The sequence below is a fragment of the Salvelinus alpinus genome, chromosome 22, assembly GCF_045679555.1.
Source record: "Salvelinus alpinus chromosome 22, SLU_Salpinus.1, whole genome shotgun sequence".
In the NCBI taxonomy this organism is placed as follows: domain Eukaryota; kingdom Metazoa; phylum Chordata; class Actinopteri; order Salmoniformes; family Salmonidae; genus Salvelinus; species Salvelinus alpinus.
In genome coordinates, this window is record NC_092107.1 from 51,001,849 (window position 1) to 51,018,031 (window position 16,183).

Below are 16,183 nucleotides of genomic sequence, written 5' to 3' on the forward strand. Positions count from 1 at the left end.
GATCCTGTCTGACAGGGAAGGAGTGGGGGGCTGGGCGTTCCTCAATGAGGACCATGTATGTTGCATTGATCCTGTCTGACAGGGAAGGAGTGGGGGGCTGGGCGTTCCTCATTGAGGACCATGTATGTTGCATTGATCCGATCTGTAATAGACTATGGCAGTATAGCGTATTGTTCGGCAGCCCGGACCTCATCTGTAATAGACCACGGCAGTATAGCGTATTGTTCGGCAGCCCGGACCTCATTGGAAAGGCTTGATGTCAAGGACTCAGAATATGTAGTGGGGCGTTTCGGAACTCCCCAGTGGCTGCAGGTGAAGATAGGAGATATGCCATTACAGATTAGGAGACAGCAGCTGGCAATGAATTATTGGGTCAACCTACTGCGAACATGAGCGAAGACAGAACACAAGCTTTGTGTGAGTGGGTAATACCCAGACGAAGGAGATGGGACTGTATGAAAGGGAGTTTAGTCCAACGGTAGCCATTCCTGTAAATCCACCATGGCTACTCTGTTGGAGAGACTACAGAAAGATAGGGAGGGTCCACCTGATTGGTTTAATAGACATCTGGATACTGTGTGTGTCAGGATGTTGTGTCCATTTACACAGATGGTTCAAAAGATCCAAGGACAGGAAGTACTGGGTCAGTATTTGTAGTTCAGGAATGTGGGTAGAAGTCAGGAAACGTATAATAGATAATCTGGACCTGCAGTGGGTGGAGGAAGTCAAGCCAGACAGAGTAGTTATTTGCTCCGATTCATGTGCAGTGTTGATGAGTCTCTCGTCCTTTAGTAGGTGACAAGATCTGTTTTATAAAGTGCTACAAACCCATGGCAAGATTAGACAGATGTGTTACAGATAAGATTGGCTTGAGTCCCAAATCGTTAAGCAATACATTTTCCTACGTGACATCGTTTTCGAAGTAGTTCAATTTAAATAAAGGTTAAATAAAATAAAAATATATAATTTAGTCATAAAACCGCGAACATGACAACACTGCCCCGTCCCTTCCTCTGTAGGGTTTATCGGCGGAAGGCATCCAACGTCACTGTGCATTACCGCCACCTACCGCACTGGAGCGCACGCGCCTCTCCTAGTTTAAAAATAGACAAACAGAAGTATAAAGAGGGTTTACTGCAAATGCAAATAGCACCTTTCTCAAATAAACTACTGTAAGTGATTCATTTGATAAAAACGTAGGTTAATTTTTATTGGGTAACTTTGATCCGTTATATATATTTTTTTATTTGTTCGAAATTCATTGACCCTTGGTACGCATACATTTCATATAACTATTCGAGTGAACGTTGATTGAAATCCGCTACCCATCAATACCATATATCAAGGCATTTCACTGTACTTGTGGATGTGACATTTAATCTTGACACATATATCAAGTAATTGTTGAAGTAAAAGTTTACATAAAAGGTGTCGTGAAATATATATGTTACGTTTTAATTTTGTCACTCAATAATATTCCACCAATCGCCACACAGGCCTCAGCGAGTTGCTAGGAAGAATATGGTAATATATGCAACGCGGCCACCTCTGCAGCTACCATTCTGAGGTAAGAACAACTTCAACGTTTTCATTAAATATATCAAAAACCCGGGAGAATTTCTGCTTCATTCCAAAAGTTCAATTTCTAGATCACCTCCTTGTAAGTATCAATCAAAATCTCGCTACTAGGTAACACATTTATATCGATAGAAATATACAGATTTTCGTTTGGTCGCTTCAAATGTGGTTGTTGTTGTTTAGTCCCACCCAAAATGGAGCCTCTTCTTCCTTGTTCTCCGGCAGCTCCAGGCTCGGCTCAACTAGAAGGGGGGACGGGTGGGTCTAGCCCAAATATTTAGGGCCCCGATAAATTATAGACCATTTACCAAATACAGCACAGTATTACTAATGTTATGGATCCGATTTGTGATGTACATTTTCAAGGTCGGCCATACATTAGCGTTAAATGTGATATTGCGGGGGCCGCGGCGCAGTAAATGCCCGGGTTTCTGCAGCGCTGATTTTTGTGGTATGGTCCGGTTGGAACCGACAACCAGAGGGGTCAGAGCAGGGGGGAAATACACAGAATATACACGATACGGGCGATATGTGTTTAAACTAGAAAAATAACACAATTTCACACATTGCGCGTTATCGTTGCATAATGGTCTAGTTTTGACTCCATTTTCATTGCGCGCTCACCGGTGCGCTTTCGGCGGCGTTTCTGTCCTACCCCCGTAGAGTGGTTAGTTTGACTGCTCGTTGCGATAAAACCCGGCATGCTGGTTTATTTGGGTAATTTTTTTGCCCTGTCAATGGAATGGTAGCTAGCAAGCTAACCATCCCAAATAATAATGTCACTATATTACCCTCTTGATAGTTAGCAACAAAAGCTAAGCTAGCTAATATACGTTGACCCATTTGTAGAAGGACGCAGTCAACACGCACCAGCTGAAATACAAACCCCCTTCCTCTCGCCAGACTATTCCACGTATAATGGTCAGGTGCTATGATTATGCAATCAATGCCTGTTCATAAATGTAACAGAAAGATACTTGTGTTGCTCTGATGGCATTTCTGAAAGGGAGAACAACCTATACATACGTTTGTAACCACAGTAATATAGTTACTGTAGCTAATCAACAAACAGCATACCAGACGGTTATAAACAATTTATTTGCATCCATGCATTTTGCACTATAATGTGCTTTGTAAAAAAAAATATTACCATCTCATTTCCACATTTAGAAATGGTCAATTTGTAAAAACAAAGAAAAAATATATTTCCCTCATTAACTTCCATCCCTGTCATCAGAGTTTTTAAACCAGTTATTCTCTGTTCTGTGGTTGTCAGTGTGCATCCTAACTCTCTGTTCTGTGGTTGTCAGTGTGCATCCTAACTCTGTTCTGTGGTTGTCAGTGTGCATCCTAACTCTCTGTTCTGTGATTGTCAGTGTGCATCCTAACTCTCTGTTCTGTGGTTGTCAGTGTGCATCCTAACTCTCTGTTCTGTGGTTGTCAGTGTGCATCCTAACTCTCTGTTCTGTGGTTGTCAGTGTGCATCCTAACTCTCTGTTCTGTGGTTGTCAGTGTGCATCCTAACTCTCTGTTCTGTGGTTGTCGGTGTGCATCCTAACTCTCTGTTCTGTGGTTGTCAGTGTGCATCCTAACTCTCTGTTCTGTGGTTGTCATGTGATCATCAGTACAGTCTAACTCTCTGTTCTGTGGTTGTCATGTGATCATCAGTACAGTCTAACTAATCCTGGAGCTGCCAGCAGCTGCGTGAGGTTGGTGTGATCAGGTGGTAACCGTGGTAACTGGTTCCGGGCTGCAGCCATGGAGACCAAGCAGGAAACGTCCCCTGTGTGGAACCAGGCAGGGAACAGCGAATCAGGGAACACCACTCAGGTGACTGTTACTGTACTCCACACGTGTTCAACTCATTTCACGGAGGGCAGAATGTCTGTGGGTTTTCCCTCCACCCTTGTACCTTATTGATGAATTAAGGTCACTAATTAGTAAGGAACTCTCCTCACCTGCTTGTCTAGGTCTCAGTAAGGAACTCCCCTCACCTGGTTGTCTAGGTCTCAGTAAGGAACTCTCCTCACCTGGTTGTCTAGGTCTCAGTAAGGAACTCCCCTCACCTGGTTGTCTAGGTCTCAGTAAGGAACTCTCCTCACCTGGTTGTCTAGGTCTCAGTAAGGAACTCTCCTCACCTGGTTGTCTAGGTCTCATTAAAGAACTCTCCTCACCTGGTTGTCTAGGTCTCAGTAAGGAACTCCCCTCACCTGGTTGTCTAGGTCTCAGTAAGGAACTCCCCTCGCCTGGTTGTCTAGGTCTCAGTAAGGAACTCTCCTCACCTGGTTGTCTAGGTCTCAGTAAGGAACTCTCCTCACCTGGTTGTCTAGGTCTCAGTAAGGAACTCTCCTCACCTGGTTGTCTAGGTCTCAGTAAGGAACTCTCCTCACCTGGTTGTCTAGGTCTCAGTAAGGAACTCTCCTCACCTGGTTGTCTAGGTCTCAGTAAGGAACTCTCCTCACCTGGTTGTCTAGGTCTCAGTAAGGAACTCTCCTCACCTGGTTGTCTAGGTCTCAGTAAGGAACTCCCCTCACCTGCTTGTCTTAATTGAAAGAAAATACCTTCAGACACTCTGCCATCTGTGGAATGAGTTTGACACCCCTTCTGTACTCACTCATGTCTTACAAGTAGGGTGGAGTTGCCCCTGATCTTGTGTTAGTTTTGCATTTTCCCTCACTAATGGTTAAAGGGATACTGCTGGATTTTAGCAATAAGGTCCTTTTTTTATCTACTTACCCAGAGTCAGATGAACTGACGGACACCATTTTTATTGTCTCTGTGTCCAGTAAGACGGAAGTTGGAGGTAGTTTTGTGAGACAATTCTAACTAGCGTTAGCACAATGACTGGAAGTCTATGGGTATCTGCTAGCGTGTACTAGCGCTAGTTCGCAACTTCCTTCAAACTGCAGAGACATAAAAATGGAGTTCATCTGACTCTGGGTCAGTAGATAAAGGACCTCATCTGACTCTGGGTCAGTAGATAAAGGGCCTCATCTGACTCTGGGTCAGTAGATAAAGGGCCTCATCTGACTCTGGGTCAGTAGATAAAGGGCCTCATCTGACTCTGGGTCAGTAGATAAAGGGCCTCATCTGACTCTGGGTCAGTAGATAAAGGACCTCATCTGACTCTGGGTCAGTAGATAAAGGGCCTCATCTGACTCTGGGTCAGTAGATAAAGGGCCTCATCTGACTCTGGGTCAGTAGATAAAGGGCCTCTGCCAAAATCCCAAAGTATCCCTTTAAGGTTAGGATTGGGGCAGCAGAAGCTGATCCTAGACCTGTATCTAGGTGTAACTTCACCCTGAAGCTCAGGTCTATCTTGCAATGTTAAGCGGATCCATTTAGTCTAATTCAGGATCTTCATCAAAACTCATTGAAACAACGGGACATTTAAAAATCATGAATAAGCCTAGTTCACGATTACATTCTAAGTGTCTCTCTGTCTCTCTCTCTGTCTCTCTCTCTGTCTCTCTCTCTTTCTCTCTCTCTCTCTTTCTCTCTCTCTCGCTCTCTGTCTCTCTGTCTGTCTGTCTCTCTGTCTGTCTCTCTGTCTCTCTGTCTGTCTCTCTGTCTGTCTCTCTGTCTGTCTCTCTCTCTGTGTGTGTTGCAGGTGCATTTTGAAGGCGGTACAGTAGCCCAGATAGTGTACAGTGGAGACCAGCAGGACAGAGGACAGCAGCAGGTGGTCTACACAGCAGACGGTAACTCCTACACCTCCGTGGAGTCGGCAGAACACACCCTAGTGTACATCCACCCGGCCGACGGATCAGGGGTGAGAGAAACAAGGCCTTTTAAAAAAACATTTTTTTTTTTTACAGGACATTACCATGTCTACTTTATTCTCCCACATACTTTTAGAAGAAATGTTTAGTTTCATCGATCTGTGGTTTCCAGAGTGTGTTTTCGGACCAGCCGCAGGTGGCCTACATTCAGCAGGATGGAACGACGCAACAGGTACATTTTATTGACACTTATTTCCCCATGGATTTATATTAGAATACAAGAATAAACTTGAATGCAAAATGGCCAATACAAGTTTTATCATATTGTATCGTACATAACTCTGGTACGTTCTATATCAAGTGAAGCAGAACTCTTGGTCTTTATTAAGTAGAAATGTTTTGTGTGTTATTCTGTGTGTCGCCCGCTAGCTGACAGTGTTGTTGCCCAGTGGTCAGAACATGAACGCCGCCAACCTTCATGTCCTCAGTAACGTGGCCGAGGCTCCTCAGGCCCTGCTGGAGCCGGTTACACAGGTGAGGAGTCTGTAGTGCTGAGCGATTAGTATTTTTTAATTTTTTTTTGGTTTCAGTTCGATTCGTAAAAAAGAATCACCTATTTTGGTTTTGATAATAAATAAATAAATAAATATATGAATTACATTATGTGGGTTAAATTACATTAGTTATATATATAATATATTACATTAGTTATATATATATATATATTACATTAGTTTTATATATATATATATAATATATTACATTAGTTATATATATATATATATATAATATATTACATTAGTTATATATATATATATATATAATATATTACATTAGTTATATATATATATATATACATTAGTTATATAGTTATATATATATATATATATACATTAGTTTTATTTGATAACTATATTATTTTATTCCAAGTCATCTCATCTCTATAGAGCTGCTGTCTATTCTGTCTGACAAAATCACTATTTTACTATTTGTTCAAAGTAAATAAGGCTTTAAGACTGCTGAATACCAACTATCAATCACTTAGATCATGTATTTTCAGGTAGAGATCCCTAGTGAAGCAACTGCTCTGTATCCCTGTATTCTTCTGTCTCTTCTCTCTGTCTGCCCCACACAGACCGCACAGGCGTTTGGTGGTATACCATATAAAGTGCATTTGGAAAGTATTCAGACCCCTAGACTTTTTCCACATTTTGAATGTCACAGCCTTATTCTAAAATTGATAAGGGGAAAAAAACGATTTAAATCAATCTACACACAATACCCCACAATGACAAAGCAAAAAAGGTTTTTCGAAAGTTTAGAAAATGTATTAAAAATAAAAAACGGAAATACATTATTTACATAAGTATTCAGACCTTTTGCTATGAGACTCGAAATTGAGCTCAGGTGCATCCTGTTTCCATTGATCATCCTTGAGATGTTTCTACAACTTGATTGGAGTCCACCTGTTGTAAATTCAATTGATTGGACATGATTTGGAAAGACACACACCTGTCTATATAAGGTCCCACAGTTGACAGTGCATGTCAGAAATAAAACCAAGCCATGAGGTCGAAGGAATTGTCTGTAGAGTTCAGAGACAGGATTGTGTCGAAGCACAGATCTGGGGAAGGGTACCAAAACATTTCTGCAGCATTGAAGGTCTCCAAGAACACAGTGGCCTCCATCATTCTGAAATGGAAGAAGTTTGGAACCACTAAGACACTTCCTAGAGCTGGCCGCCCGGCCAAACTGAGCAATCAGGGGAGAAGGACCTTGGTCAGGGAGGTGACCCAGAACACGATGGTCACTCTGACAGAGCTCCAGAGTTCCTCTGTGGAGATGGAAGAACCTTCCAGAAGGACAACCATCTCTGCAGCACGCCACCAATCAGGCCTTTATGGTAGAGTGGTCAGACGGAAGCCACTCCTCAGTAAAAGGCACATGACAGCCTGCTTGGAGTTTGCCAAAAGGCACCTAAAGACTCTCAGACCATAAGAAACAAGATTCTCTGGTCTGATGAAACCAAGATTGAACTCTTTGGCCTGAATGCCAAGCTCCACGTCTGGAGGAAACCTGGCACCATCCCTACGGTGAAGCATGGTGGTGGCAGCATCGTGCTGTGGGGATGTTCTTCAGGGACTGGGAGAGACTAGTCAGGATCGAGGCAAAGATGAATGATGGATTAAAAATATAGATTGGAGTGGGTGAAAAAGGTGTTTGTGCATTGATAAGTACAACCAAAGACGACATTAACGATAAGTAATAAAATAAAGACAGCACTTCTAAAAGCTAAAAAATAACAGACATTTTGGTTAATCACTCCGCACTAGGAGTCGGACTGGGACATCAGAACAGAAAGGATCATCTGCAGTTCAGACGACAACAGAGCCGTCACCCCGTCAGTGTTTTTAGTAAACCGCTGAGGGATGGGGCTGGACAAATGTAACCCCTCTCAAATTCATAGACAAGAGTTATGGATGCAAGGACTAACCATCCATGATATACAAATGATAGTTTTAACCATGTTTAAAGACTTTACAGTGTCTGACACTTACATTGTTTACAAACACTGGAGTAAAACGGTTTATAATTTGGGTTCTGATGGGTAGACAGTTGAACTAAATTTATAAGTTATATTCTTCAAGCATCAATGTGTAGATTATTAAAAGTAATTTAAAAAAGATAGATGTAGCAATCACAATCACAGATTGCTCCTTTTTTAAGTCTATTCCAGAGGGGAACCTACGAAGCAGGTTTGAGGAGTAAGCGAGGTAACTTTGGTCAACTCTTGAGTTCAATTCGGGATAACCAGTTCATACGAAAGTGACTCACCTTTTAGCCAGGTACATTTCTATGGCAACTAATCCTTCAGAACTAACTCCAGGACAGGTTAAATCCTCAGGTCTAACTCCACTTACCCTGAATGAAATTACTTGAGCCGGGAATGAGATCAGATTCCCTCCCTCTTGCAAAGATTTTCATCATCCCCTTAATTTGAGGAAAATTTTGGATTCTAAGTATTTAATTAATCAAATCTTTTTTTGTGTAAAAAAAAAAAAAAAGTAATGTAAAAATATCACATGACACATTTAGTAAACCTTTAGTCAACATTTAGTAAACCTTTAGTCAACATTTAGTAAACCTTTAGTCAACATTTAGTAAACCTTTAGTCAACATTTAGTAAACATTTAGTAAACATTTAGTAATGACAGAATGCATTCTGAACTTCATGCATCCAAACACTTTTATATGACCTAATGATATAGAGAGGAGTAGGAGGGAAAGATACATTGGTAAGTACAACAAAGAGGACATTTTAACGATAAGTAATAAAATAAAGACAGCGCTTCTGAAAGCCTCTTTCACACCGTAGCCTGATGAATATGCAAGATAATGTGTTTTGTTCTTTCACGGGGGATTCTGACGCGCCCAGGGATTGATGTTTTCAACATTGTCTCAGTGAAGAGTTCGGTGTTCAACTATTCACGCGCGACAGGCACGCGCAGTTACAAGCCTGCTGAAAAGTCAGCGGCAGGCGGACGACCAATATCCGCCGTCGTAGTACGGATGAAGCCTGAGCTGGAATGTGAAGCTAACTGAAGCTGGCTAGCTGTAGAAAAACACAGAGTCGATGTAGCTTGCTTCATAAGATACCCCGCTGGCACTTTCAATGTAGATTCTCCATTGGGCATGGAGAGTGTAGCTCTCCAGGAACAGGGTTGGAGTTAAAACCTACAGGAGGGTCTCTCTCCAGGAACAGGGTTGGAGTTAAAACCTCCAGGAGGGCATCTCTCCAGGAACAGGGTTGGAGAGGTCTGGTCCACACCTATAACCATACCTTTTCATTCTTTCTACCCCAGGGTCAGCTGTCTGTGTCCAGTTCCCTCCCCTCCATGGCTGGGATGGTTGACCCCTCCTCCAGCCCCCTGGGGGCCTCATCCACGGAGGACTCTGATGAAGAGGATGAGGACGAAGATGACTCGGACCTAGATGACTGGGAGCCTAGCGCCCCACAGGCCTTCACACCACACAACCTCTGTGAGTGTCTGGGCGTCTAATAGGGACAGGAGTTTTACCTCCCCGGTGACGGGGCCTTCTGGGTGTCTACTAGGGACAGGAGTTTTACCTCCCCGGTGACGGGGCCTTCTGGGTGTCTACTAGGGACAGGAGTTCTACCTCCCCGGAGACTGGGCCCTTCTGGGCGTCTACTAGGGACAGGAGTTTTACCTCCCCGATGACTGGGCCTTCTGGGCGTCTACTAGGGACAGGAGTTTTACATCCCTGGTGACGGGCCCTTCTGGGCATCTACTAGGGACAGAAGTTTTACCTCCCAGGTGATAGCTTTCTGGGCGTCTTTATCATTATTATATTATATATATATATTATATTCTTTATCTCTTTTTTTGCCTCTTTCACTGTCTTGGTATAACCATCTGTCCTGGTATAACCATCTGTTCTGGTATAACCATCTGTTCTGGTATAACCATCTGTCCTGGTATAACCATCTGTCCTGGTATAACCATCTGTCCTGGTATAACCATCTGTCCTGGTATAACCATCTGCTTGGTATAACCATTTGTCCTGGTATAACCATCTGTCTTGGTATAACCATCTGTCTTGGTATAAGCATCTGTCTTGGTATAACCATCTGTCTTGGTATAACCATCTGTCCTGGTATAACCATCTGTCCTGGTATAACCATCTGTCCTGGTATAACCATCTGTCTTGGTATAACCATCTGTCTTGGTATAACCATCTGTCTTGGTATAACCATCTGTCTTGGTATAACCATCTGTCCTGGTATAACCATCTGTCCTGGTATAACCATCTGTCCTGGTATAACCATCTGTCTTGGTATAACCATCTGTCTTGGTATAACCATCTGTCTTGGTATAACCATCTGTCCTCGGTATAACCATCTGTCCTCGGTATAACCATCTGTCCTGGTATAACCATCTGTCCTGGTATAACCATCTGTCCTGGTATAACCATCTGTCTTGGTATAACCATCTGTCCTGGTATAACCATCTGTCTTGGTATAACCATCTGTCTCGGTATAACCATCTGTCTCGGTATAACCATCTGTCCTGGTATAACCATCTGTCTTGGTATAACCATCTGTCTTGGTATAACCATCTGTCTTGGTATAACCATCTGTCTTGGTATAACCATCTGTCTTGGTATAACCATCTGTCTTGGTATAACCATCTGTCTTGGTATAACCATCTGTCCTGGTATAACCATCTGTCCTGGTATAACCATCTGTCCTGGTATAACCATCTGTCTTGGTATAACCATCTGTCTTGGTATAACCATCTGTCTTGGTATAACCATCTGTCCTGGTATAACCATCTGTCCTGGTATAACCATCTGTCCTGGTATAACCATCTGTCTTGGTATAACCATCTGTCTTGGTATAACCATCTGTCCTGGTATAACCATCTGTCTTGGTATAACCATCTGTCTTGGTATAACCATCTGTCTTGGTATAACCATCTGTCTTGGTATAACCATCTGTCCTGGTATAACCATCTGTCCTGGTATAACCATCTGTCCTGGTATAACCATCTGTCTTGGTATAACCATCTGTCTTGGTATAACCATCTGTCTTGGTATAACCATCTGTCTTGGTATAACCATCTGTCCTGGTATAACCATCTGTCCTGGTATAACCATCTGTCCTGGTATAACCATCTGTCCTGGTATAACCATCTGTCTTGGTATAACCATCTGTCCTGGTATAACCATCTGTCCTGGTATAACCATCTGTCTTGGTATAACCATCTGTCCTGGTATAACCATCTGTCTTGGTATAACCATCTGTCCTGGTATAACCATCTGTCTTGGTATAACCATCTGTCTTGGTATAACCATCTGTCCTGGTATAACCATCTGTCCTGGTATAACCATCTGTCCTGGTATAACCATCTGTCCTGGTATAACCATCTGTCCTGGTATAACCATCTGTCCTGGTATAACCATCTGTCTTGGTATAACCATCTGTCCTGGTATAACCATCTGTCCTGGTATAACCATCTGTCCTGGTATAACCATCTGTCCTGGTATAACCATCTGTCCTGGTATAACCATCTGTCCTGGTATAACCATCTGTCCTGGTATAACCATCTGTCCTGGTATAACCATCTGTCCTGGTATAACCATCTGTCTTGGTATAACCATCTGTCCTGGTATAACCATCTGTCTTGGTATAACCATCTGTCCTGGTATAACCATCTGTCCTGGTATAACCATCTGTCCTGGTATAACCATCTGTCCTGGTATAACCATCTGTGATTCTGGGACCCTCACTGACATACTTTCTTCCTGTCTCTCCTTCCCTCTCTCCCTCCTCTCCCTCCCTCCTTCTCTCCCTCCCTCCTTCTCTCTCTCCCTCCCTCCCTCCCTTCTCTCCCTCCCTCCTTCTCTCTCTCCCTCCCTCCCTCCCTTCTCTCTCTCCCTCCTTCTCTATCCCTCCTCCTCTCTCCCTCTCTCCCTCCTTCCTTCTCTCTCTCCCTCCTTCCTCTCTCTCCCTCTCTCCTTCCCTCTCTCCTTCTCTCCCTCCCTCCTTCTCTCTCTCCCTCCTCTCAGGGTGCGAGGAATGTAACATTTCGAACCCATCCGTGTGTGTGAAGCACGGTGCCCTCCACCCTATCCCCAACCGTCCAGTGGTCTCCCGGGCACGGGCCAGCCTCCCTCTCGTTCTCTACATAGACCGCTTCCTAGGGGGAGTCTTCTCCAAGAGACGAATCCCCAAGAGGACCCAGTTTGGCCCCGTGGAGGGACCCCTGGTCAGACAGGGACAACTTCACGACCACTACATCCACCTCAAGGTAAGTTGACCTCTCTGTTTTCTACAAGAATCTATAGTGTCAACGAGGAGCAGTTGTAGACTTTAATATCTGATCAAATGGTCCCCTTGTGGGAATTGATCAGATCTAGTTGTTCCCGACTCTGTGTTGTTCCCGAATCTGTGTTGTTCCCATCTCTGTGTTGTTCCCATCTCTGTGTTGTTCCCATCTCTGTGTTGTTCCCATCTCTGTGTTGTTCCCCGACTCTGTGTTGTTCCCCGACTCTCTGTTGTTCCCGACTCTGTGTTGTTCCCCGACTCTCTGTTGTTCCCGACTCTCTGTTGTTCCCGACTCTGTGTTGTTCCCGACTCTGTGAACAACACATAGTCAGGACCTCAGACTATGGGTGAAGGTTCACCTTCCAACAGGACAACGACCCTAAGCACACAGACAAGACAACGCAGGAGTGGCTTCGGGACAAGTCTCTGAATGTCCTTGAGTGGCCCTGCCAGAGCCCGGACTTGAACCCCGATCGTAGTGTACGAATCGTAGTGTAGCCTACCCTAACAGACAGACATGCCATAGCCGAGGTGCTTTCAAGGCCCACATTCCATTACGTTTGTAAAGCATAATGGATACATGTTACCGGTGGTCCACTGAGTAGGCTACCCCGTGCTTGAGTAGGCTACCCCGTGCTTGAGTAGGCTACCCCGTGATTGAGTAGGCTACCCCGTGCTTGAGTAGGCTACCCCGTGCTTGCAAGACTGGCCCGACGACATCGGTGCCATGAATACGCTAGGCTACCCCGTGCCTGAGTAGGCTACTGGCCTGACGACATCGGTGCCATCAATACGCTAGGCTACCCCGTGCCCGACGACATCGGTGCCATCAATACGCTAGGCTACTGGCCCGACGACATCGGTGCCATCAATACGCTAGGCTACTGGCCCGACGACATCGGTGCCATCAATACGCTAGGCTACCCCGTGCACGACGACATCGGTGCCATCAATACGCTAGGCTACTGGCCCGACGACATCGGTGCCATCAATACGCTAGGCTACTGGCCCGACGACATCGGTGCCATCAATACGCTAGGCTACCCCGTGCACGACGACATCGGTGCCATCAATACGCTAGGCTACTGGCCCGACGACATCGGTGCCATCAATACGCTAGGCTACTGGCCCGACGACATCGGTGCCATCAATACGCTAGGCTACCCCGTGCCCGACGACATCGGTGCCATCAATACGCTAGGCTACTGCCCCGACGACATCGGTGCCATCAATACGCTAGGCTACTGGCCCGACGACATCGGTGCCATCAATACGCTAGGCTACTGGCCCGACGACATCGGTGCCATCAATACGCTAGGCTACTGGCCCGACGACATCGGTGCCATCAATACGCTAGGCTACTGGCCCGACGACATCGGTGCCATCAATACGCTAGGCTACTGGCCCGACGACATCGGTGCCATCAATACGCTAGGCTACTGGCCCGACGACATCGGTGCCATCAATACGCTAGGCTACTGGCCCGACGACATCGGTGCCATCAATACGCTAGGCTACTGGCCCGACGACATCGGTGCCATCAATACGCTAGGCTACTGGCCCGACGACATCGGTGCCATCAATACGCTAGGCTACTGGCCCGACGACATCGGTGCCATCAATACGCTAGGCTACCCCGTGCACGACGACATCGGTGCCATCAATACGCTAGGCTACTGCCCCGACGACATCGGTGCCATCAATACGCTAGGCTACTGGCCCGACGACATCGGTGCCATCAATACGCTAGGCTACTGGCCCGACGACATCGGTGCCATCAATACGCTAGGCTACTGGCCCGACGACATCGGTGCCATCAATACGCTAGGCTACTGGCCCGACGACATCGGTGCCATCAATACGCTAGGCTACTGGCCCGACGACATCGGTGCCATCAATACGCTAGGCTACTGGCCCGACGACATCGGTGCCATCAATACGCTAGGCTACTGGCCCGACGACATCGGTGCCATCAATACGCTAGGCTACTGGCCCGACGACATCGGTGCCATCAATACGCTAGGCTACTGGCCCGACGACATCGGTGCCATCAATACGCTAGGCTACTGGCCCGACGACATCGGTGCCATCAATACGCTAGGCTACCCCGTGCACGACGACATCGGTGCCATCAATACGCTAGGCTACTGGCCCGACGACATCGGTGCCATCAATACGCTAGGCTACTGGCCCGACGACATCGGTGCCATCAATACGCTAGGCTACTGGCCCGACGACATCGGTGCCATCAATACGCTAGGCTACTGGCCCGACGACATCGGTGCCATCAATACGCTAGGCTACTGGCCCGACGACATCGGTGCCATCAATACGCTAGGCTACTGGCCCGACGACATCGGTGCCATCAATACGCTAGGCTACTGGCCCGACGACATCGGTGCCATCAATACGCTAGGCTACTGGCCCGACGACATCGGTGCCATCAATACGCTAGGCTACTGGCCCGACGACATCGGTGCCATCAATACGCTAGGCTACTGGCCCGACGACATCGGTGCCATCAATACGCTAGGCTACTGGCCCGACGACATCGGTGCCATCAATACGCTAGGCTACTGGCCCGACGACATCGGTGCCATCAATACGCTAGGCTACTGGCCCGACGACATCGGTGCCATCAATACGCTAGGCTACTGGCCCGACGACATCGGTGCCATCAATACGCTAGGCTACTGGCCCGACGACATCGGTGCCATCAATACGCTAGGCTACTGGCCCGACGACATCGGTGCCATCAATACGCTAGGCTACTGGCCCGACGACATCGGTGCCATCAATACGCTAGGCTACTGGCCCGACGACATCGGTGCCATCAATACGCTAGGCTACTGGCCCGACGACATCGGTGCCATCAATACGCTAGGCTACTGGCCCGACGACATCGGTGCCATCAATACGCTAGGCTACTGGCCCGACGACATCGGTGCCATCAATACGCTAGGCTACTGGCCCGACGACATCGGTGCCATCAATACGCTAGGCTACTGGCCCGACGACATCGGTGCCATCAATACGCTAGGCTACTGGCCCGACGACATCGGTGCCATCAATACGCTAGGCTACTGGCCCGACGACATCGGTGCCATCAATACGCTAGGCTACTGGCCCGACGACATCGGTGCCATCAATACGCTAGGCTACTGGCCCGACGACATCGGTGCCATGAATACGCTAGGCTACCCCGTGCCTGAGTAGGCTACTGGCCTGACGACATCGGTGCCATCAATACGCTAGGCTACCCCGTGCCCGACGACATCGGTGCCATCAATACGCTAGGCTACTGGCCCGACGACATCGGTGCCATCAATACGCTAGGCTACTGGCCCGACGACATCGGTGCCATCAATACGCTAGGCTACCCCGTGCACGACGACATCGGTGCCATCAATACGCTAGGCTACTGGCCCGACGACATCGGTGCCATCAATACGCTAGGCTACTGGCCCGACGACATCGGTGCCATCAATACGCTAGGCTACTGGCCCGACGACATCGGTGCCATCAATACGCTAGGCTACTGGCCCGACGACATCGGTGCCATCAATACGCTAGGCTACTGGCCCGACGACATCGGTGCCATCAATACGCTAGGCTACTGGCCCGACGACATCGGTGCCATCAATACGCTAGGCTACTGGCCCGACGACATCGGTGCCATCAATACGCTAGGCTACTGGCCCGACGACATCGGTGCCATCAATACGCTAGGCTACTGGCCCGACGACATCGGTGCCATCAATACGCTAGGCTACTGGCCCGACGACATCGGTGCCATCAATACGCTAGGCTACTGGCCCGACGACATCGGTGCCATCAATACGCTAGGCTACTGGCCCGACGACATCGGTGCCATCAATACGCTAGGCTACTGGCCCGACGACATCGGTGCCATCAATACGCTAGGCTACCCCGTGCCTGAGTAGGCTACTGGCCTGACGACATCGGTGCCATCAATACGCTAGGCTATTCTACACACAACAGCCTGAAGACTGAACACACACTGGCATCATTA

At 46.9% G+C, this 16,183-nt stretch overlaps 1 protein-coding gene across 2 annotated transcripts in view; it reads left to right on the forward strand.

Annotated features, from left to right (window-relative positions):
- Positions 1 to 1,493: 1,493 nt before the first annotated feature.
- The window catches only part of prdm10 (PR domain containing 10), a 60,166-nt gene continuing 45,476 nt past the window's right edge, over positions 1,494 to 16,183 (forward strand). Inside the window, exons 1-7 of one of the 2 annotated variants that reach the window (XM_071360265.1) lie at positions 1,494 to 1,567; positions 3,247 to 3,408; positions 5,189 to 5,350; positions 5,473 to 5,532; positions 5,730 to 5,834; positions 9,164 to 9,341; positions 11,892 to 12,133. In XM_071360265.1, the coding sequence (XP_071216366.1) occupies positions 3,337 to 3,408; positions 5,189 to 5,350; positions 5,473 to 5,532; positions 5,730 to 5,834; positions 9,164 to 9,341; positions 11,892 to 12,133 (819 nt within the window). In that variant the 5' untranslated portion in view covers positions 1,494 to 1,567; positions 3,247 to 3,336. Of the gene's footprint in view, positions 1,661 to 3,246; positions 3,409 to 5,188; positions 5,351 to 5,472; positions 5,533 to 5,729; positions 5,835 to 9,163; positions 9,342 to 11,891; positions 12,134 to 16,183 lie in introns of both variants that reach the window. The other variant, XM_071360266.1, reaches the window with a different exon arrangement.